Raw genomic sequence first — 24,340 nt, 5'->3', positions numbered from 1 at the left:
ACAGGGGCAGGAATTTCAGACCAGTATGTTAAGTGTTCTGATTCTATTATCTCAGGATGTGATTTCAAGACCAATATTCCTCCCGACCTCTTGCTCACATTAACCATTCACTCACCTGTATTTAGCAAAGTCTTAATCTCACTGCTAAAAATCTTGTTTAAATAAATCCCATTAGGGTGAATTTCCCTGGCAGTTCTCCTGCTCGTTAGCCGTAACTTCAGCGGAAGAGCTGTCGATACCCCAGAAAATACGTCATTTTTCTCCAGTATCTGTGATTCTTCTGCTGAAGTTATGGCAGCTGAAATCCTGTGGCAATTCATCCCTGTGTATTGATATTGTGTGCCTACGGTTCAACTTTCTATCTGGTTATATGCAGTTATCCTTTTGTTTTAACTTCATGCTACTTATCTTAGATATCATGCTTAAAGCTCATGATACTTATTTCAGTCCCAATCGCAAGTGTTAACAGACCTGAAATTCCGCAGAGATTCTACCCGTCTCTAGCTGTAACTCTGGAATTTCGAGGTGTGCCGTTCACACCGTTTCCATGTGGGGTTCCATCAGTCTCCCGCTGGAGTTAGAGTGGGAGAATAGTACAACCCTGCAGTATTTCAGGGCCCACATTGTTAAATGACAGGTTGAAAGTTAACTACACATCCTCAGTTCCTTGGGCTGACATCAGAGCATTTGGCAAATTGCAGATTGTTTCATGATGTTAAAGATATGCTGATTTTCTTATGAATTCTTTTTTGTTGTACTCACAGAGGGTTCAGTCTCAGTTATAATTTCACATGTGTTTTTTCCAACCAGCTTAGGAATAAGTACTTTTCATTAGAATCATCACAACTGATATCCTTGAAGTAACGATCTTTTTAGTTTTACGTGTGGGGCTCACTCAAAACCTATATATGCTGTCTAGATTAGCTGCACTGTTTCTTTTTGTAATGCATTCCAATGTAGAATTCACCTTTCAGTTGTAACAGATGAACAGGATGCTACAAAATATAGCTCCCCCCACCCCCAATTTTCATCCCTTCTCTCCTGATGGCTCTCCTCCCATCCTCCTAAACCTTTCTATTGCTTTTGACACTGCTGATCACTCCATTCTCCTCCAATGCCTCTCTTCTAGAGGACTGCTTCCATGGTACTACTCTCTCGTAATTCCAGTCCCACCTGTTGCAACCTGTGTTGCTAATTTTTCTTCTCTGCTATGCACTCCATTACTGCTGCTGCAGGCCTCTCTACAGGCATCAACAGTGATGTTTCCTCCTCCAATTTTGGGTGCATGCCCATTCCAAGGGGTGACCTCATGCAAAGGGATATCCACAGCATGGTAATAATTTGTAGCCATAATTATGGATGGATACAGGTCCATTCGGGTGAAATGCATTTCTACAGTGCATCACCCAAGTTGCACTTAAGCGAAGGTGGGGGGAAGGGCGGAGTAAAATCAGCCTCTACATCTCCTCAAATTGTTTCTTCTCTGCTTGTATGGTCGCTCCAGCATCATCTAAGGACGCTAGCCATTGTTCCCTTCTGTTCATCACTCCACTGCCTTTTGACAATACCAACTGAAACAAAAGAATTTGTTTGGATGGCTTTACCTCTTGACTTCATCATTGATTCTAACAATGTTGCAATCCCTTTTCACTGCTTATCTGCTAATATGGCTGAATCATAATTTCCTCCAGCTTAATGTTAGTAAAACCAAAGCCATCACCTGAGATTCCCCCCAGCATCTCCATGTCTATGGCCTCCACAGCTTCCAATTCAGGTTTAGCCCAAAGCTGTGAAACCTTGGCATCCAGCTCAACTCTGAAGTGAGTTTCCTTCACTACATCCAACCATTGCTAAGAACTCTCTCCCATCTCTAAAACACTATGAATCCCCATCTTACTGCTTCCCCACTGCTGCTGAGAATCTAATCCATACCTTTATTATCTCGTGGCTTTACTTCTCTAATGTTCTTTGTTGATCTCCCTATCCCCACTCTCCAAAATCTACACTTATCTAGACTGCCACATCCTATGGCCTTTCCACACAAACTCCAGCATTCCCACACTCCTATCCTTGCCACATACCACTAACCACAACAGATTTACATAAGATCTGCTTCATTTTAAAATCCCTCAGCTTACAAATCTCTGCGAGCTTCTCCACCTCTATGCCTCTGCAAGCACTCTGCGTTACCGACACCAGATTATTCCTCATTACGTTACCTCTGCTTTCAGACATCACAATCCTGTCCTCTGGAATCCCTCCCTAAATCTCTCCATCTTGGCAACTTCCTCCCTACTTTCAAAAGCCTGCTTAAAAGCTTTTTCTTCGTTTGTGCCTCCCACCCTCCCCCAACCCCCACCCCATCTATTTTCCCTTTTCATTATAAACTCAGATTCCACTTTTTTGTTCCTTACACCTTGCTCGCAGAATTCTTTTCTACTTCAGGTGTGCTTTAGAAACGTATGTGGTTGTTGCTGCCTCTGACTGATAGTGGGGGTACAGTTCCACAGATGCCCTTCAGTGCCTTGCCCAAGTTGATTCAACAGAAAATAATTTGACTGGGTGTGATATATCACATTAAAGTGGAAGACACTGACTGAGTTTCAGCATTTAAGATGAATGTTCAGAAAATTCAATTCAGAGTATAAATTTCAAAGACCACAGACCTTCTCCAACCCCCTTCAGCCAAAATGGACCTTCTTCAACCTCCTTGCAGATCTTGGATTATTCTCCGATCTCCTCACAGACCACGGACCTTTCTCTGACCACCTTGCAGACCCACTACAACTTCCTTGCAGATCCCATCCTTTCTTTGTTTCTGACCCTGGACTTCTTCGACTTTGCCAACCTTGGCTTCCTCCACCCTTAAGAGCATTTCTGGTAATTACTGAGCTCTCAGATCACCTTTCAGATTCCCTTAACACCAGTTGGCATTGGCCTCTCACTAGCAGGTACAGAGTGGACTCCTTGACTGCCTAGACCAGAATGCTCTGACAACAAGTTGGCCGGGAGTTTCCTCGGAGCTGTTCCCATGGCGGAAGCCTAAAGTATTGTCAATTATAGTTAAAAAAACCCGAATTAATCTCTAATCCAATGAATATTGTTTGTTTTCGAAATAGACTTGGTTGAAATCTTTAACTCTGCTGACTACAACTCGGACCAAATTTTTATTAAATCATTAAGGATCCCGACCATCAGCTACCTGATGTGAGTTTGCAAACATATAGCGTACAGTATCTTGCGTTGGCCTGCATGCTTGGTGTTCATCACTTGCCACATGGCAAGTGTATTAACATAGCAGTAATAAAGAGTGCAGTGTTAAAAGATAGGCATGCCTGTGCATTTGGAAAGTAGGTGAACAGTTTGATGCTCCACCAAGCAGTGAAGTGTTGCTGAGATGCAGCGGAAGGCAACATTATAAAATTCAGCAAAATGTGATCACATTTATCTTGGCAACCTTTCAGAGACCAGGACATTTCGTCTTCACCCAGAACCTGCTCACAGATGAGACAGCATTCACTCTTTCTGCTACCTCCATCCATACTGCTCTCGCGTTACTCACAATCAAGTCTATTTTTGTCCTCACCCAACATTTACACATACACACTTCTAGCAATGGTTAGGAGCAATACCCTGGCCAATTTTCTGCTCCCTAACCTTGGGGTGGAGGCCAATTGCATTGCCTCTTACATTGCTACATTTTAGATGAGCATTTCAAATTCTAAACGTTTTAGTGAATTTTTGTGCTTAGCCAGGTAAGGGATGTTAATCCTGAAGAAAGGAAAACTTTTGCATTACAGGCTTGGATTTCCTCAACCACTACTTGGTCCTGGACCTATCATAAACTCTATCATAGACTTTCATAGTCACATACAAGTTACCCAGATTGTATATGTAACTGCCTCCCCTCCTGCTCTAGTCCCCTTTCCTTCTCTTATTCCCTCCCTATCTATATTTTTGGTCCCTTCCATGAATCACCTCCCATTTCCCGACCCTACTACATTATGCCCCAATCCACTTGCAGCTGCTTCTCTGCTGACCCCTCTCCTGGATGGACCCACGGCTTCGCTCTACTTGATTTTTGGCATCCTTTGCTTGATTGAGTTTTTTGATGAGATAACAGAGGAGGTCGATGAGGGCAGTGCGGTTGACGTGGTTAATGGACTTCCAAAAGCCGTTTGATGAAGTGCCGCATCATAGGCTTGTCATCAAAGTTGAGGCCCATGAAATAAAAGGGGTAGTGGCAGCATGGATACAAAATTGGCTAAGTGACAGGAAACAGAGTAGCGGTGAACAGTTGTTTCTCGGACTGGAGGGAGGTATACAGTGGTGTTCCCCAGTGGTACCAGGGGTATATTAATGACTTGGACTTGGGTATATAGGGCACAATTTCTAAATTTGCAGATGACACAAAACTTGGAAGGGTAGTGAACAGTGAGGAGGATAGTGAAAGACTTCAAGAGGATATAGACAGGCTGGTGGAATGGGCAGACACATGGCAGATGAAATTTAACACAGAAAAGTGTGAAGCAATAAATTTTGGTAGGAAGAATGAGGAGAGGTAATATAAACTAAAAGGTACAATTCTAAAAGGGGTGCAGGAACAGAGAGATCTGGGGGTATATGTGCACAAATCGTTGAAGGTACAGGGCAGGTTGAGAAAGCGATTAAGAAAGCATACGGGATCCCAGGCTTTATAAATAGAGGCATAGAGCACAAAAGCAAGGAGGTTACGATGACCCTTTATAAAACATTGGTTCGACCACAATTGGAGTATTGTGTCCAGTTCTGGGCGCCGCACTTTAGGAAGGATATGAAAGCCTTAGAGAGGGGGCAGAGAGATTTACTAGAATAATTCCAGGGATGAGGGACTTCAGTTACACGGATAGACTGGAGAAGCTGGGCTTGTTCTCCTCACAGCAGAGAAGGTTGAGAGGAGATTTGATAGAGATATTCAAAATCATGAAGGGTCTAGACAGAGTAGATAGAGAGAAACTGTTCCCATTGGCAGAACCAGAGGACATGGATATAAGGTGATTGGCAAAAGAACCAAAGGCGACATGAGGAAAAACTTTTTTACACAGCGTGTGGTTATGATCTGGAATGCACTGCCTGAGGGGGTGGTGGAGGCAGATTCAATAGTGGCTTTCAAAAGGGAACTGGATAAATATTTGAAAGGAAAATATTTGCAGGGCTACGGGGATAGGGCGGGTAAGTGGGACAAGCTGGATTGTTCTTGCAGAGAGCTGGCACAGACTCGATGGGCCGAATGGCCTCCTTCCGTGCTGTAACCATTCTATGGTTCTGTATCCCACATGAACTTACTGAGGCCACCCTACCTAGCTACACATTCCACCACATCCCCCACCCTACTTGTTATCACTAGATCCAGTCTCGACTTGCTCTCCGGTACCTTCTTAGAAAGGAGGCCACTTTAAAGCACTTTTCTTTTAATTCTCCTTTTTGTTCAGGGTTGAGACCTTGATCCCCATCCTTATGAGGCCCCAGGGGCATGGAAACTCCCAAATAAGCAGTCCCCGCACCCCGTGTCCTGCTTCTCCTTATGACACCTAAAGGCTCACTTTGGGTTTGTCCTAAAGTTCCATCCTTGGCCCCTCTTCTTTTCCTCGTTTACATGCTGCCCTTTTGCAACATTATTTGAACACTTGGAGTCAGCTTTCACATCCAGCTCTACCTCTTTACCATCAGCCTTAACTCCTCAACAGTTGCTGTGTTGTCCAACTGCTTAGTCAACATCAAGTCCTAGATGAGCCAGAACTTCCCTTAACCAAACATCAGCAAGGCCAAAACCATCCTGTTTGGTTCTCACCAAAAGCTTTGCACATAAGCCCCCAACAGCATCCTTCTCCCTGGTTGCTTGCACAGACTGAAACTGATGGTACATTATCTCCATCTTGTTTGATTTTGAGATGACCTTCAAATCACACTTCCTAGCAATCATCAATACCATCGACTTCAACCTCTGCAACATCGCTCATCTCCACCCTTACCTCACCTCCACTGCTGCTGCAAAACTGATCCACAATTTTGTTACCTCCAGACTCAAACACTCAAATGATTTCCTTGCTGGCATCCCAAGTTCTGCCCTACACAAAATCCAAAAAGTCACTGCCCGTATCCTATCCCACACTAAGTCCAGTTCCCTTATCACCCTGTACTCACCAACTTTTGTTGGCTTCCTATCCCCAAATTCATTGATTGCAAAATCATTTTCATCAGCCAGAAGTTCATCTATAATTTCACATTTTCCTACCAATACAATCTCCTTCAGTTTTATGTTTCTGTATGATCCTTCGCTCTTCTGACTTTGGCCTTTCTGGTGTCCCCCTCCTTTCTTTCCAGTTTTGACCGCACAGCTTTCAGACATCTCAGCTCCACATTATGGAACACTCTCCCTAAATCCCTCTGTCTTGTGACCTCTCTCCCCACCTTAAAAAGCCTCCTGAACTCTTGCCTCTTTGGTCATGCCTTTAGTCACGATTCCTAACTTTTCTCCCAACATTGTTCGAAATCAAGTTATTTTTGCATTTTTGAAGTGCTTTGGGACATTTTATTATTTTACAGACACAATGAAAATTGTTTTGTTGAGTTAAGATTACCCAAAAAGCATCTCATGTAGGATCCCTACAGCCAGCAGAGAAAGACGACCTTTATTCCACCAATCTGTCCTAGATTTGAACTTAGTCCCAGAGGTGTGCTTACCCTTTACACCATCCAGTCCTTTAAATTTTTTACTTAGAATTCAGGTTTAAAAAAGGCACATTAGTCATCAACATTTCATTTTGCAGTTAGCTTGGGACTTCTGGGGTGATTTTATCACTACCAACGGTAGAGCACTACCAACAGGGAGTCTAGTATGCCAGTCATACACATCAGGACAATGAATGCAGACATATATCTCTTCAGGACCCAGTAGTTATTGATGCTTTTGGTTTGCATACATGGGAAATAAAGGTTTCACAAGTAAAAACAGAACGTGGCAACATTTTTGAAAATGCAGATAGCAATCTTAGTTAAGTACTTTAATTTACTTGTTAATTTTTACAATAACTACAAGTTAATAATTAGCCTGAACCTCAGTGGGGAAAACTACTTAACTATGAAATGTTAAAAATAAGTAAATAAAGATGACTAAATATATTTCTCCCAAGAATGTGCAGTGTAAAAATGTTTAGTGGAATTGGTCTTCAGAAGTTTCGCAATTGCAAGTTAGGAATACAAACATTATGTGCTAAGTCAGAAATCAACCAGTTTGATAATATCAATGAAGGCTATAGATAGGCTGCTTGCTGAGGATTATCTATACACTATAAGTCTTCTGTATAAATCTCAAAACTGAATCTGTCAGAAAAATGTACTTATCACACTATAAAAATTGTCAAAAGTTCCATTAGTTATGTCCTTTAAGATAATTTAGCTTGCAAGCCCAATGGCTTAGTTGTTTTATAGAATCGTAGAAAGGTTACAGCAAGGAAGGAGGCCATTTGGCCCATTGAGTCCGTGCCGGCTCCATGCACGAGCAATTCAGCTAGTTCCACACCCCCGCCCTGCAAATTTTTTCCCTTCAAGTACTTATCCAGTTCCCTTTTGAAGGCCATGATTGAATCTGCCGCCACTACTCCCTCGGGCAGTGCATTCCAGATCCCAACCATTCGCTGTGTAAAAAATATTTCTTCATAGTTTCTTTTGGTTCTTTTGCCAATCACCTTAAATCTATACCCTCTGGTTCTTGACCCTTCCACCTATGGGAACAGTTTCTCTCTATCTACTCTGTCTAGACCCTTCATGATTTTGAATACCTCTATCAAATCTCCTCTCTACCTTCTCTATTCTGAGAAGAACAATCCCAGCTTCTCCAGCCTATCCATGTAATTTAAGTCCCTCATCCCTGGAATCATTCTAATAAATCTCCTCTGCACATCTTTCCTAAAGTGCGGTGCCCAGAACTGGATACAGTACTCCAGTTGTGGCCGAAACAGTGTTTTATAAAGGTTCATCATGACTTCCTTGCTTTTGTACTCTATGCCTCTATTTATAAAGCCCAGGATCCCGTATGCTTTTTTAATCACTTTCTCAACCTGCCCTGCCACCTTCAATGATTTGTGCACATTTACCCCCAGTTCCCTCTGTTCCTCTACCCCTTTTCGAATTGTGCCCTCTAGTTTATATTGCCTCTCCCCATTTTTCCGCGTTAAACTTCATCTGCCACGTGTCCGCCCATGCCACCAGCGTGTCTATATCCTCTTGAAGTCTTTCATTATCCTCCTCTCTGTTCACTACCCTTCCAAGTTTTGTGTCATCTGCAAATTTTGAAATTGTGCCCTGTACTCTTTATTGTCAACATAAAGAGTGTTTGCTTTCCAACTTACCTCAGTGGTTTTGTATAAACTCCAAATAGTCCTGTCACTTTACACTACAAATTTCTATGTCAATTTTGAAGTTCTTACCAATTAGTTATTAGCAAAAACTGCAGCAAGTTGAGTTGCTGTGATTGACAGTCAGAAGTAAATTCATACTCATTATTTTCTATTAATGGTAAAAACTCCATCTGTTGCTGATTCCATCAGATAACTAGCATAGGACACTTCCCGTCCAGGGACTTGGTGATGCTACAGTGTAGATTACTTTCTCTTCACCTCTGGGGCCTCAGACTGAATCCGTCCAAGGCAGAAGAAATGGAGGCTAAATTTCCTGGGGCCTCGGCCTCTTTGGGTGAGGTAAACCTGAATTCGGTAGACCTGGTCATCAACGTGGTATGGATGCACCCCCTGGAACAGGCAGGACCTTTCACTGTCAATTCAATGGGAGATTCCGTCACATAAATACAAAGATTTTCACAGATTTGAATAGGCCACATGGATTCTTGCTTTATTGTCCCATGCACTCAAAATATTTCACACCTTTTAACATAAACTAAATAGAGTTAATTACTGTAGTCATGCCTAAAGTGTACTTTCATGAGTTTTTTCTTCTTTCTTTCTCTTCATGTCAAGCCAGGTGATTTGATCCATGTGACTAGCACTGTTCTCATCTTTCATTTAGGTCACCGATGCTGCAATTTTAATACAACATTTTCATCAAGAGGTAGAAAAAATTCTTCAATACTATAGTGAATTGAAAATTGTCTTGAATGAAATGAACAACTGAATTTAAGACTTGTGCCTTTTCTTTCCACACTGGCTGCCCCAGCTCCCATTCCTCTCTACAGGAATTTCTCTGGTTGCTCCCCTGATCCCATTTTCATTCAGCTTGCCAAGAAGCCGGCTCTACAGCATCTTGCCCCATTCATTTTTAATGAAAATAAGGAAGGAGTCTCTCCGGATACTCTGGTTGATGCTCCTCTCCCATAGGAATCTCTCTGATCTCCTCTGTTCCCACTCCTGTCCTCTTCGAAGAAGTCCAAGCTCCTCTCCCAAAGAGACTCTGGCAGTCCCCACACCCACTGCTCTCTCTCGAGAAGTCTCTCTGGCTCTCACTATTCCTGCTTTGCTTGCCAAAAAGTCAATACTATGTTTTCTGTCCCGCTCTACGATGTCTTGTCTGTGTAATTAAGCGGGCTTCATTTCTGCTCTTTAATTATGTAATCTTAATTTACACTTGATTCCAGACCTCCCACCATTGCAGTGTCAAATCACTAGGGAGGAATGACCGCACAATGGTGCTGGCATTTAAAGGGCGACACTATTTCCCTTATTTCCTCTCCTTAATTGTGTCATATGCATAAAGGCAGCATAATGAAGTAGATTAGCAAAAAATATAGGATCTCTGTAGGATGTTTGTGATATGGGTCTGTGCCTTAGAGATTGTGCTCTTTTGCGTGAAATTTAGGAAGCAGTGGCACATTGCTTTTGTTATGCCACAATGAAGGTGACCCAATTAACATTACCATGATGACATCTGCACAATGGCAAAAATTAAATACAATTGTGCTGGCAGCATTCAATGGACGACTTGAATGTGGATTCCTCTCTAGTGCTGGAATCCTAAAAACCTACATGGCAATTAATGGAACATTGCAGAAATCGATTATTTTTTGTGGCACAACCAATTTTTTTCAAGTGTCATATAGTTTAGTCATACTATTAACATAATTAACACGACTACATTTTTAGAATTGGTCATAAATAAATGAATAGTGTATTATTACACATATAAATAGCAATTTTTTCTTCTAAACTCAGATCCTGTTGAGTGAAAAAATGTAGTGATATTCTTCGATTGTTTCAAATTAATGTCAACTATGATGCCTGAATGCACAAGAGATTACACACTTTTGGCCAAAATGTGTACAATTGCTTAGTAAATTGAACTAAATTGAAATAGAATCATAGAAAGGTTACAGTACAGAAGGAGGCCATTTGGCCCATCGAGTCCACGCCGACTCTACGCAAGAGCAATCCAGCTAGTCCCATTCCCCCGCCCTATCCCCGTAGCCCTGCAAATTTTTTCCATTCAAGTACTTATCCAGTTCCCTTTTGAAGGTCATGATTGAATCTGCCTCCAACATGCCCTCCGGCAGTGCATTCCAGATCCTAACCACTCGCTGTGTAAAAAAGTTTTTCCTCATGTCACCTTTGGTTCTTTTGCCAATCACCTTAAATCTATGTTCTCTGTTCCTTGACCCTTCCGCCAATGGGAACAGTTTCTCTCTATTTACTCTGTCTAGACCCTTCATGATTTTGAATACCTCTATCAAATCTCCTCGCAACCGTCTCCGTTGCAAGGAGAACAACCCCAGCTTCCCCAGTTTATCCACGTAACTAAAGTCCCTCATCCCTGGAATCAATCTGGTAAATCTTTTCTGCACCCTTTCTAAGGCCTTCACATCTTTCCTGAAGTGCGGTGCCCAGAACTGGACACAATACTCCAGCTGTGGCCGAACCAGTGTTTTATAAAGGTTCATCATGACTTCCATACTTTTGTACTCTATGGGGGTGATTTTAAACCCCAAGGGTGAGTTGGGGGCAGGTGGGAGTTGAAAATAGTTGTTTTTTGGGTCGCGACCGCAACATGGCTTTACTTCCAGGTTTAACGTTGGCGCATAAAAGTATAGGCTTCCCACTGGGAATGCAAAGTCCGAAAATGTTGTGGTTGCAACCCAAAAAAACAACTATTTTCAACTCCCACCTGCCCCCAAACCCGCCTGTTCTTGAGGTTTAAAATCATCCCCTATGCCTCTATTCATAAAGCCCAGGATCCCGTATGCTTTTTTAACCACTTTCTCAACCTGCCCTGCCACATTCAAAGATTTATGCACGTATACCCCCAGATCTCTCTGTTCCTGTACCCCTTTTAGAGTTGTGCCCTCTAGTTTATATTGCCTCTCCTTGTTCTTCCTACCGAAACGTATCACTTTGCATTTTTCTGGGTTAAATTTCATCTGTCATGTGTCCGCCCATGCCACCAGCCTGTCTATAGCCTCTTGAAGCCGATCAATATCCTCCTCACTGTTTACTACCCTCCCAAGTTTTGTGTCATCTGCAAATTTTGAAATTGTGTCCTGTACACCCAAGTCCAAGTCATTAATATATATTAAAAAAGCAGTGGTCCCAGTACTGGCCCCTGGGGAACACCACTGTACACCTCCCTCCAGTCCGAAAAACAACCATTCACCACTACTCTCTGTTTCCTGTCCCTTAGCCAATTCTGTATCCATGTTGCTATTGCCCCCTTTATTCCATGGGCCGCAATCTTGATGATAAGCCGACCGTGCGGCACTTTATCAAAACCTTTTCAAAATCCATATACACCACATCAACTGCATTGCCCTCATCTACCCTCTCTGTTACCTTATCAAAAAACTCTATTGAGTTAGTTAAACATGATTTGCCTTTAACAAATCCGTGCTGGCTTTCCCTAATCAATCCACCCTCGTCCAAGTGACTATTAATTCTGTCCTGGATTATCGTTTCTAAACGTTTCCTCACCACTGAGGTTAAACTGACTGGCCTGTAGTTGCTGGGTTTATACTTACACCCTTTTTTGAATAAGGGTGTAACATTTGCAATTCTCCAGTCCTCTGGCACCACCCCCGTATCGACAGATGTTTGTAAGATTATGGCCAGTACCTCTGCAATTTCACCCTTACTTCCCTCAGCAACCTAGAAGGCATCCCATCCGGACCGGGTGACTTTAGCTCGCCTTTCAAGTAAAGTATCACTTCTTTATCAATTTTTAGCCCATCCAGTATCTCAACTATATCTTCCTTTACTGAGATTGTGGCAGCATCTTCTTCCTTGGTAAAGACAGATGCAAAGTACTCATTTAGTACCTCAGCCATCCCCTCTGCCTCCATGGGTAGATCTCCTTTACGGTCCCTAATCGACCCCACCCCTCCTCTTACTACCTGATTACAGTTTACATGCCTGTAGAAGACTTTTGGATTCCCTTTTATGTTGGCCGCCAGTCTATTCTCATACTCTCTCTTTGCCCCTCTTATTTCCTATATAAAAATAAACTTTTCCTGTTTTTGCACCAAAGAATTCTAAAATTTGATTTAGTATAAAGGTCTGGTTTTCCATTCATTACTTGGTATCTCATTGATAAAAATAATTCAAGCATACTCCCTTCTATTTTTGTAAAGAGTTGTCTGGCAGCTACCTTGAGCCAGGACTGTAGGAAAGTTTGGATCATGGATTTCTCCATGATCACCACTACTCAATGATCAGCCTACAGTGAGGAAAGCCAAATCTATCTTCTCATTTTAATTAAATGTCCGACTATTACACCAGTTAGTAACTTTGATGATAATAAGTAAAACTTATTTCCAAACAGGGGCAGCAGTTGCCTAACCTGATTGTATTATCAAATCGAGCTGCCTCAATGTACATTTTCACAGTAAATTACTGTTAAAATAACATGTTACTATGATTACATCTGTTGCTAGATCTATAACCCAATCAGAACAGGGACATGCAAGCCTAGATTTTCCAGTATGGGCGCAATATAGAACTGAATGGTTAGTAATGGGTTTTATATGCTCATGCCCTGTGAAGACAGTTTTCCACAGTCCGTTGTCAGGTAAGCACGATAATGCCTGCAGATATGAAGTTGACATCTTGGTGAATGCATCCAATCAGGATATGCTGGCTGCCTTCTTTCTAACAATATCACTGAAGGCATGATCTACTGTGATTGGGATGCTTCTGCAGGAGCTTCCAACATTATAGTTAGTCAGATATATTCACACATCTTAGAGGTGCAATCAGGCCTGATCTCCCAACTTCTTTGCAAATAGGAGCCTCCAGTAACCATCTACTGAAATGAGTTATCATTATCTCGTTCTGTAGATGCACCTGTGTGAGTAATGACAGAGCACCTCTTGTGCAGCCTAACCTGCCTGGATCCCTCCTGATCATCATCTTCTTCCAAGCACAATAGGTCATTTGGACCTGAAATTCCTGGATGGGGTTGAGAGGGTACAAAGCAGCTGGATAACCTGCAGAGGGGCCAGAATTTGGGGCAGAACTTGGATATGGTGGGATCCTATCCTTTTTATTATACAGCCCAAATACTGATGGTGGGGTACCTTGAGTCATCTATTTGCCCTCCCTATCTCTGCAGCCAGCATCAGAGGTTTCTCTGGGACAATCTGAATGTTTATGGAACTTTAAAAACTTTTTTTTTGCACTTACAGCTCAATAATATTTGATATTGGAGATGTTGATTATGTTAAAAGTACGTCTGCCAATTAACTTTCCACTCTCAAAAAGTGCTGCGTCCTGATAAGACGCAGCATTTAAAATATGCACTGAAGGGAAATTATTCAACATCTCCTAATTATTATGTAACAGCAAAATTTATAAAACTTCAAATAAATGAAAATCTACCACACAAACATGTTGGATTCTCAATGTGACATCATTGAACCTCTTCCTGTACTATGTGGGAGTTCTTGAGGTAGTGCAGATTGCCTCTGCCAACTCCCACCAGACACATTCATCACCTTCTTATGAGGCTCTCCGCCCTCGGTGCCCAGCAGTCTGCCTCTTCAAGCCCCTGCTTTAACTGGCATCACCTCCTGAGATGCATCTGAGAATCTGAGGGTCCTCACAGCTACTGATGTTGATGCTGCTGCTGCTTCAGACATTATTGCTATTCTTCCTGCTGCTCTGGGGTAGAGTGCTCATAATATGATGAATTTCATATTGAGTTTGAGAGTGATGTAGTTAAGTCCGAAACTAAGGTCTTAAATTTAAACAAAGCTAATTATGTAGGTATGAGGGATGAATTGGCTAAGGTAGATTGGGAAATTAGATTAAAAGATATGATGGTAGATAAGCAATGGTGAACATTTAAAGAAATAATTCAGAATCCTCAACGAATTTACATTCCCTTGAGGAATAAAAACTCCCTGGGAAAAGTGATCCCACCAAGGCTAGCTAAAGAACTTAAGGATAGTACTAGATTAAAAGAGGCTTACAATGTTCCCAAAAAGAGTAGTAAGCCTGAGGATTCAGAGGGTTTTTAGAAATCAGCAAAGGATAACCAAGAAATTGAAAAAGAGGGAGAAAATCGAATATGAGAGTAAACTAACAAGAAATATAGAAACAAATTGTAAAAGCTTTTACAAGTATATAAAAAGGAAGAAATTAGTGAAAGTAAACATGGGTCCCTTAGAGGCAGAGACAGGAGAAATTATAATGGAGAATAAGGAAATGGCAGAGACGTTAAAAAAAATTGTATCTGTCTTCACAGAAGACACAAAAAACATACCAGAAATAGTGGGGAACCAAGGATCTAGTGAGAGTGAGGAACTTGAAATAATTAAGATTAATAAAGAAAAAGTACTGGAGAAATTAATGGGACTAAAAGCTGACAAATTCCCTGGACCTGATGGCCGACATCCTAGGGTTTTTAGAAGAGGTGGCTGCATTAGGGTTAGGGTTAGGGTTAGGGTTAGATAATGGATGCATTGGTTTTGATCTTCCAGAATTCCCTAGATTCTAGAATGGTTCCTGTGGATTGGAAGGTAGCAAATGTAACCCTGCTATTCAAGAAAGGAGGAGAAAAAAAACGGAACTGTAGGCCAGTTAGCCTGACATCGGTTGTAGGGAAAATGCTAGAATCTATTATTAAGCACATAGTAACTGCGCACTTACAAAATCATAATATGATTAGGCAGAGTCAACATGGTTTTATGAAAGGGAAATCATGTTTGACAAATCTATTAAAGTTTTTTGAGGGGGTAGCTAGCAGGGTAGATAAGGGGGAACCAGTAGATGTAGTATATTTGGATTTTCAAAAGGCATGGAATCATGGAAACTTATGGCACAGAAGGAGGCCATTTGGCCCATCGTGTCTGTGCCAACTGAAAAAGAGCTATCCAGCCTAATTCCACTTTCCAGCCTTGTAGGTTACAACATTTCAAGTGCATATCCACGTACTTTTTAAATGCGATGAAGGTTTGTTCCCCTACCACACTTTCAGGCAGTGAGTTCCAGACCCCTACCACCATCTAAATGAAAAAATTTCTCCTCAACTCCCCTCTAATCCTTCCAACAATCACTTTCAAACTATGTTCCCTAGTTATTGACTTCTCTGCTAAGGGAAATAGGTCCTTCCTATTCACTCTATCTAGGCTCTTCATAATTTTATACACCTCAATTAAATCTCTCCTCAGCCTCCTCTGTTCCAAAGCAAACGACCCCAGCCTATCCAATTTTTCCTCATTGCTAAAATCCTCCAGTCCTTGCAACATCCTCGTAAACCTCCTCTGTACCAACTCGAGTGCAATCACAACTTTCCTGTAACGTGGTGACCAGAACTGTACACAGTACATTAGCTGTGGTCGAACTAGTGTTTTATACAGTACTAGCATGGCCTCCTTGCTCTTATATTCCATGCCTAGGCTAATTACCACCCCATGAGTCTACTCTCAATCATCAGCAAAGTGATGGAAGGTGTTGTCGACAGTGCTATCAAGCAGCACTTACTCACCAATAACCTGCTCACCGATGCTCTGTTTGGGTTCCGCCAGGAACTCTCGGCTCCCGACCCCACGACAGCCTTGGTTCAAACATGGACAAAAGAGCTGAATTCCAGAGGTAAGGTGAGAGTGACTGCCCTTGACATCAAGGCAGCTTTTGACTGAGTGTGGCACCGAGGAGCCCCAGTAAAATTGAAGTCAATGGGAGTCAGGGGGAAAACTCTCCAGTGGCTGGAGTCATACCTAGCACAAAGGAAGATGGTAGTGGTTGTCGGAGGCCAATCATCTCAGCTCAAGGACATTGCTGCAGGAGTTCCTCAGGGCAATGTGCTAGGCCCAACCATCTCCAGCTGCTTCATCAATGACCTTCCCTCCATCATAAGGTCATAAATAGGGATGTTTGCAGATGATTGCACAGTGTTCAGTTCCATTTGCAACCCCTCAGATAATGAAGCAGTCCGTGCCCACATGCAGCAAGACCTGGACAACATCCAGGCTTGGGCTGATAAGTGGCAAGTAACATTCGCGCCAGACAAGTGCCAGGCAATGACCATCTCCAACAAGAGAGAGTCTAACCACCTCCCCTTGACATTCAATGGCATTACCATTGCCGAATCCCCCACCATCAACATCCTGGGGGGTCACCATTGACCAGAAACTTTAATTGGACCAGCCACATAAATACTGTGGCTACAAGAGCAGGTGAGAGGCTGGGTATTCTGCGGCGAGTGACTCACCTCCTGACTCCCCAAAGCCTTTCCACCACCTACAAGGCACAAGTCAGGAGTGTGATGGAATACTCTCCACTTGCCTGGATGAGTGCAGCTCCAACAATACTCAAGTAGCTCAACACCATCCAGGACAAAGCAGCCCGCTTGATTGGCACCCCATCCACCACCTTAAACATTCTCTCCCTTTACCACCGGCGCATCGTGGCTGCAGTGTGTACCATCCACAGGATGCACTGCAGCAACTCGCCAAGGCTTTTCGACAGCACCTCCCAAACCCGTGATCTCTACCACCTTGAAGGACAAGGGCACCAGGCACATGGGAACAACACCACCTGCACGTTCCCCTCCAAGTCACACACCATCCCGACTTGGAAATATATCACCATTCCTTCATCGTCGCTAGGTCAAAATCCTGGAACTCCCCACCTAACAGCACTGTGGGAGAACCTTCACCAAACGGATTGTAGCAGTTCAAGAAGGCGGCTCACCACCACCTTCTTAAGGGCAACTAGGGATCGGCAATAAATGCTGGCCTCACCAGCGACACCCACATCCCATGAACGAATAAAAAAAAATAAAGGAAAGTATCCCGTATGCCTTCTTAACCACCTTATCTACCTGCCCTGCTACCTTCAGGGATCTGTGGACATGCACTCCATGATCCCTCTGTTCCTCTACACCTCTCAGTATCCTCCCATTTATTGTGTACTCCCTTGCCTTGTTTGCCCTCTCCAAATGCATTACCTCATACTTCTCCGGATTGAATTGCATTTGCCACTTTTCTGCCCATCTGACCAGTCCATTGATACCTTCCTGCAGTCTGCAGCTTTCCTCCTCACTATCAACCACACAGCCAACTTTTGCATCATCTGCAAACTCCCTAATCGTGCCCCTTACATTTAAGTCTAAATCATTGATATATACCATGAAAAGCAAGGGGCCTTGTACTGAGACCTGCGGAACCCCACTGGAAACAGCCTTCCAGTCACAAAAATACCCCTCGACCATTACCCTTTGCTTTCAGCCACTGAGCCAATTTTGGATTCAACCTGCCACTTTCCCTTGGACCCCATGGGCTTTTATCTTTCTGACCAGTCTGCCATAGAGTCATAGAGTCATAGAGTTATACGGCACGGATCGAGGCCCTTCGGCCCATCGTGTCCGCGCCGGCCATCAAGCCCTGTCTACTCTAATCCCATATTCCAGCATTTGGTCCGTAGCCTTGTATGCTATGGCATTTCAAGTGCTCATCCAAATGCTTCTTGAATGTTGTGAGGGTTCCTGCCTCCACAACCCTTTCAGGCAGTGAGTTCCAGACTCCAACCACCCTCTGGGTGAAAAAGTTCTTTCTCAAATCCCCTCTAAACCTCCCGCCTTTTACCTTGAATCTATGTCCCCTTGTTATAGAACCCTCAACGAAGGGAAAAAGCTCCTTCGTATCCATCCTATCTGTGCCCCTCATAATTTTGTACACCTCAATCATGTCCTCCCTCAGCCTCCTCTGCTCCAAGGAAAACAAGTGGGACCTTGTCAAAAGCCTTGCTAAAATCCATGTAGACTACATCAAACACGCTACCCTCATCGACCTCCTATTGTTGCCTCCTCAAAAAATTCATCAAGTTAGTCAGACACGACCTTCCCTTAATAAATCCATGCTGACTGTCCTTGATTAATCCGTGCCTTTCTAAATGACGATTTATACTGTCCCTCAGATTTTTTTCCAATAATTTGCCCACCACTGAGGTTAGACTGACTGGCCTATAATTACTTGGTCTATCCCTTTCTCCCTTTTTAAACAATGGTCCAGTCCTCCAATACTCCGGAACCACGCCTGAACCCAGGGAGGGTTCCTGGGTATAGAGTTGAGCTGAAGCACCCTAATGGGAATTAGATCATCCAGTGTAATGCCAATATAGGTCCATGTTGGCTTACGAACCTAATATGACTACTGTGGTCACTGATTGAATGATACAGTGCATGCTCAATAAAAATGGACACATTTTGGAATGCAGATTGCTAAACAATTATAGGATGACTAAGATCAATGTCTAGACAATGAGACAAAAGCTACGTGAACAATGTCTGGTTGTTCAGTGGAAGTTGTGTATCAATGCTACAAACTCTGAGTTAAGTTGATATGATGAGAGTATGTGCAAAGATTCATTGAATTCTGGTACAGGATAAATTCAAAATGAACTTACTTTTCAGTTATGGCCTTGTGATTGTAGCCAGTATTTGTTACCATCAACTTCCCCCTCCCATACATTCATATGTTGATGACCTTCACGTTATGGACCAACACAAGCACATTGAGCAGAACCACGCAATCCCATCTGGGGAACTACTTCATATTACAGCATGACACAGAAATCAAACATACCTTTACTGTTTGTGGAGAACGTTATAATGGGGAACAAAGAAATGGCAGAACAATTAAACACATACTTTGGTTCTGTCTTCACAAAGGAGGACACAAATAACCTGCCAGGAATGTTAGGGAACCAAGGGTCTGGAGAGAGGGAGGAACTGAAGGAAACCAGTATTAGTAAAAAAAAAGTGCTAGGGAAATTAATGGGGCTAAAGGCTGACAAATCCCCAGGGCCTGATAATCTACATCCCAGAGTACTAAAGGAAGTGGCCCTGGAAATAGTGGATGCATTGGTGATCATCTTCCAAAATTCCATAGACTCTGGAACAGTTCCTACAGATTGGAGGGTGGCAAATGTAACCCCATTATTTAAAAAAGGGAGAGAAAACACAGGGAATTACAGACCAGTTAGCCTAACATCAGTAGTGGGGAAAATGCTAGAGTCTATAATAAAAGATGTGATAACAGAACACTTGGAGGGCATTAACGGGATTGGACAAAGTCAGCATGGGTTTATGAAAGGGAAATCATGCTTAACAAATCCACTGGAGTTTTTGAGGATGTAATTAGTAGAATAGATAGGGGAGAACCAGTGGATGTGGTGTATTTGGATTTTCAGAAGGCTTTTGATAAGGTCTCCCACAAGAGGTTAGTGTGCAAAATTAAAGCACATGGGATTGGGGGGAATATACTGGAATGGATTGAGAATTGGTTGACGGACAGGAAACAGAGAGTAGGAATAAACAGGTCTTTTTCCGGGTGGCAGGCAGTGACTGGTGGGGTACCGCAGGGATCAGTGCTTGGGCCCCAGCTATTCACAATATATATCAATGATTTGGATGAGGGAACTAAATGTAACATTTTCAAGTTTGCAGACGACACAAAGCTGGGGTGGAATGTGAGCTGTGAGGAGGATGCAAAGAGGCTCCAATGTGATTTAGACAAGTTGGGTGAGTGGGCAAGAACATGGCAGATGCAGTATAATGTGGATAAATGTGAGGTTATCCACTTTGCTTGTAAAAACAGAAAGACAGATTATCTGAATGGTGATAGATTGGGAAAAGGGGAGGTGCAACGAGACCTGGGTGTTCTTGTACACCAGTCGCTGAAAGCGAGCATTCAGGTGCAGCAAGCAGTTAGGAAGGCTAATGGTATGTTGGCCTTCATTGCAAGAGGAGCAGGGATGTCTTACTGCAGTTATACAGGGCCTTGGTGAGACCACATCTGGAGTACTGTGTGCAGTTTTGGTCTCCTTATCTGAGGAAGGATGTCCTTGCCATGGAGAGAGTGCAACGAAGGTTTACCAGACTGATTCCTGGGATGGCAGGACTGATGGATGAGGAGAGATTGGGTCAACTAGGCTTATATTCACTAGAGTTTAGAAGAATGAGAGGTGATCTCATTGAAATATATAAAATTCTAACAGGACTAGACAGACTAGATGCAGGGAGGATGTTCTCAATGGCTGTGGAGTCCAGAACCAGGGGTCACAGTCTCAGGATACGGGGTATGCCATTTAGAACCGTGATGAGGAGAAATTTCTTCACTCAGAGGGTGGTGAACCTGTGGAATTCTCTACCACAGATGGCAGTGGAGGCCAAGTCATTAGATGTATTCAAGAAGGAGATAGATATATTTCTTAATGCTAAAGGGATCAAGGGATATGGGGAAAAAGCAGGAACAGGGTACTGAGTTAGACGATCAGCCATGATCATTTTGAATGGCGGAGCAGGCCCAAAGGGCCAAATGGCCTACACCTGCTCCTATTTTCTATGTTGCTATGTTTCTATGAGTGTACTTAAACAGTCTGCTCAGTCTCCATATTTAAGTCCAACAGAGTGGCTGTGGCATTCGCTGATCATTTGTGTCAATGACACAGAGTGCAACATATCTGCTAGCAATTATGTCAAAGAAAGAGAAATATCCTACAGTCAATTCTGCCAGTCATAGGATAATCTCATGACCAGTAAACCGCAAGCTACAGTCAAATGACAAGCTTGTCAACAGTAGCTACTGTCTGGCAAACCAATCCATACACTAAATTGTTCTTAAATATTATATGTTCTGTTATTCACTGAACTCTTTCAAAAAGGGCAAATTAATTTTAATATTGGCTTCTTATGCATGAAAGATTAAGCAGACAATAAACAAAGCAAGATAAACTCATATATACTATATCTGCAACATTAATTTTATTATGAACGCTACTGCTCTAATAAGGATGTGATTCAGCTGAACATTTAAAGCTGTCAACTCTTGTTCATCCAGATTCCAAAACTAAATTTGTTTAAGGGGTAACAACCTTAAATTAAGCTTAATATTAAAATAATTACTGTCTGCCATGTGCTGTGATTCAGTGCAGTCCAGGTGTTTTTGTTGATCTTCCATATTATGAGATTTTAATAACTTTATATATTCAATCATTAGGAAAGTTTCAACAGCTTTGAATGCATTGGATGCTAAATGTTATGGCATCAGTATTTGGAACAGCCTTAGAGCTAGTTGCTGAGAAAGGGAACATTAGCCCGGAATTTTATCAATCCGATTTATGTCGAAATTAGCACCAGTTTCTCTGCCAATCTTGCCCATGCGAACTAACGTTCAACTTTCCTGCACAGCTCGTTTGCCTACGTTGGAACGTAAAAACTGGTGCAAAACAAGCACATATGGAGAACCATCAAAAGGGGTAATAGTGCAAGCGTAAAAAGAAGTGTGCTGTCTTCCGCCATGGCACCTCACTGTCAGAGCCTCTTGCCTCTGCCTCTCCTTTTCCATTATTATGCAGAACAGAGGTTTGCCCATTGGGAAGATCATTCCAGAAACCTAGTTGTCCGGGCCATTGCTTCTCTCAGTATTAGTTATTGACCAAATGCTAACTTATGAGAACAAATGAATTGTTTAGCACGATTTACTGTTTTCTGCTTTACAATTTAACAGCTAGAATGAAGCACTTTACATCAATTACTGGAACTAAATGTTTGGGGAATTCTTGGAATTAAGACAAATTAGCACACTTTAACCATTCAGAAGTTGTTTTACTTTATTTGTAGTACTAGCTTGCATTTTACAGCACATTTATGACTAATCATTTCTAACATAAGCATCTGAAGTGTTAAAAATGAAAGCCATACATCTAAGGGTTCATTCACACTACAACTGTAACCCCGCTGCAAATCAGTTTGCCTTTGCACCAACTTTAGAGTCAGAGTAAATGCAGCCCTGGCATCTGAGTTCAATCTGACACCTGAAACAAGCTAAATGAGACTGCCTAGAGCAAAATAGTATCACTTTACTTCCCTTCAGAGTCTGCTTGGGCCTTGGTAGCTGATTGACACTCCAAGATTAGTGCCAGCGTGGTGTGGTTTTAGCTTTGCACCAATGTTAAACTTGTGGAGTGTGAATGTCCCCTAAAATATACATTTTCTTCTAATTTCCAACACAGAAACTTACCAGTAATATGTTAAAATGAGAAGTGTTGTATTTAAAGTGTGCAATTTAATTACTTTTACTCACCTATAGTTACCTAAAAATACTCCATCAGGATTGAGCATAGGTACTATTTTGAAAACCAGAACATCCCGTAGAACCTTGGCTACTGAGTGTTGGCTGACAAGAAAATCAATAAAACCTAGAAGGAACAAAAAAATGATATTTTTCAAAATATTGTAACAACGGGCTCTTATCACTGTACTCAGATTTCTGAGATTATTGACTAATCTAGAAAGTTATTGCATTTTTTTCAGATAAAGGATTGACCTTGCTGTGGACTGAAATTCACCAGGAATAGACCATCCACATCAATTTGTAAAATTTCTAACCTAATAGACCCATGAGAATCTGTCCTTGAAGGATAAGTCATGTAGAGAGAGATTTGAAATATTTTAGCTGTGTTAGTGTTGCCAACACTGACTGAAAACTTAACCTGCCTTGCAGTTGTAATCTAACAAATATAGAGTTCAACACAGGGCTGAAAAATTCCACTCACTGCTGAGCCAACAGTGAGTTATTTTTCAGCTGAAAAACAAAGCAACTTTCCAGCTTGCAAATGACATTAGTATTTATTCCTCTATCTTTAATTCTTGGCTTCTTTCTTTGCTTCCCTGCTGCAACAGATCTTTTGTGATGTATTGTTACTCTCATCTTTCCTGTTGACCAGCAATACTAAAAATTGATATAATTCTTTTACAGAATTAGAATCTGGCTAAACTAATGTTTTAAAATGAGAAGGACCTTTTCACTCGCTTATATATTAAAAATGTTCTTCTCACGCTTCAAAAGCATTGACAGAACGATAGTTTAAAATCTTTATATGAAGTTCTTCTTTATTCTATTTAAAATGGAATACTGCATACAATGTAAAAAAATCTAGCTGCAATAACAGATGAATTCTAGATGAATGATGCACTTCTTTTACATTTAGACATGTAGCACTTTTACATAAACTAATTCAATGTAACTTAAGCATGACATCAAGGAAACCACAGAATCACTCCATTATCTTATACCAAAATACTGAATACATGGTCCTTTGCCAAAATCAAGGACCCATAACAAAAAATTCTATTTCAGTAAATCAGATAACAGCATTGATCCTTTTTTCACATTTCATTGTTCTCTTTTCTTTCTCACTTTGAATGGTTCAATTGTGAGCTTCAAGATTGACAGCAGAATTTTGTGAAATACATGAATTGTATGCACTGACTGGAGAATAAATGTGCTTCATATTGGTACTGTGGCACAGTCGCAGAGATCTATCAGCTGATCAGATAGCTCTGCTTCAGAAGTGCACAGAATAGACAGTAGATTCCGAAGTCATCAGCGTACACAAACCAGAAGTACACGATTCAAAGTCGCTGCAGACTTACTCGGCAGGGGGGGGGGGGGGCGCAGGGGGGGTGCGGAGGGTGGATTTTAACTTGGAGCTGGTTTCTGGTGGGAGTTAATTTCCCGCCCACCAATGGCAGCAGGAGATCATTCCCACCGGTTCGCGGATGCAGCCTCTTGCCAGAAAATTCTTGCTCGCGACCGCCAGCCAGTCAGTGGATCTGGCCGAGTTCGGGCGGGACTCTGTTTCTGCCCTACCTTTTAAAATTGGGGCCTGGGTCTCAGTAGAAAAAGACAAAAAAAATTAAGAAGAGGCCAGAACTGGTCTATAAACTATTAAATAGATTTGCTTACCACCTAGCAACTGTAGGTACTCATTTATATGGGCAGCAAATAAAAGTGTCAAGCGGCAGTGTAAAGGGTGGAAAATGACACATTAGACATTACTGCATCACTTTTGTGCCATTA

General features: G+C 42.1%; 1 protein-coding gene across 4 annotated transcripts in view; it reads right to left on the bottom strand.

Annotated features, from left to right (window-relative positions):
* Positions 1 to 24,340, bottom strand: part of agbl4 (AGBL carboxypeptidase 4) — a 746,494-nt gene that overhangs the window by 128,833 nt on the left and 593,321 nt on the right. For all 4 annotated transcript variants that reach the window (XM_067990246.1, XM_067990249.1, XM_067990248.1 and 1 more), the window contains exon 8: positions 22,562 to 22,676. In XM_067990246.1, the coding sequence (XP_067846347.1) occupies positions 22,562 to 22,676 (115 nt within the window). The remainder of the gene's footprint in view (positions 1 to 22,561; positions 22,677 to 24,340) is intronic.

The sequence above is a fragment of the Heptranchias perlo genome, chromosome 9 (assembly GCF_035084215.1).
Source record: "Heptranchias perlo isolate sHepPer1 chromosome 9, sHepPer1.hap1, whole genome shotgun sequence".
NCBI lineage: Eukaryota > Metazoa > Chordata > Chondrichthyes > Hexanchiformes > Hexanchidae > Heptranchias > Heptranchias perlo.
Note: the sequence above shows the minus strand (reverse complement) of the source record. Positions and strands in the feature narration are given on the sequence as shown.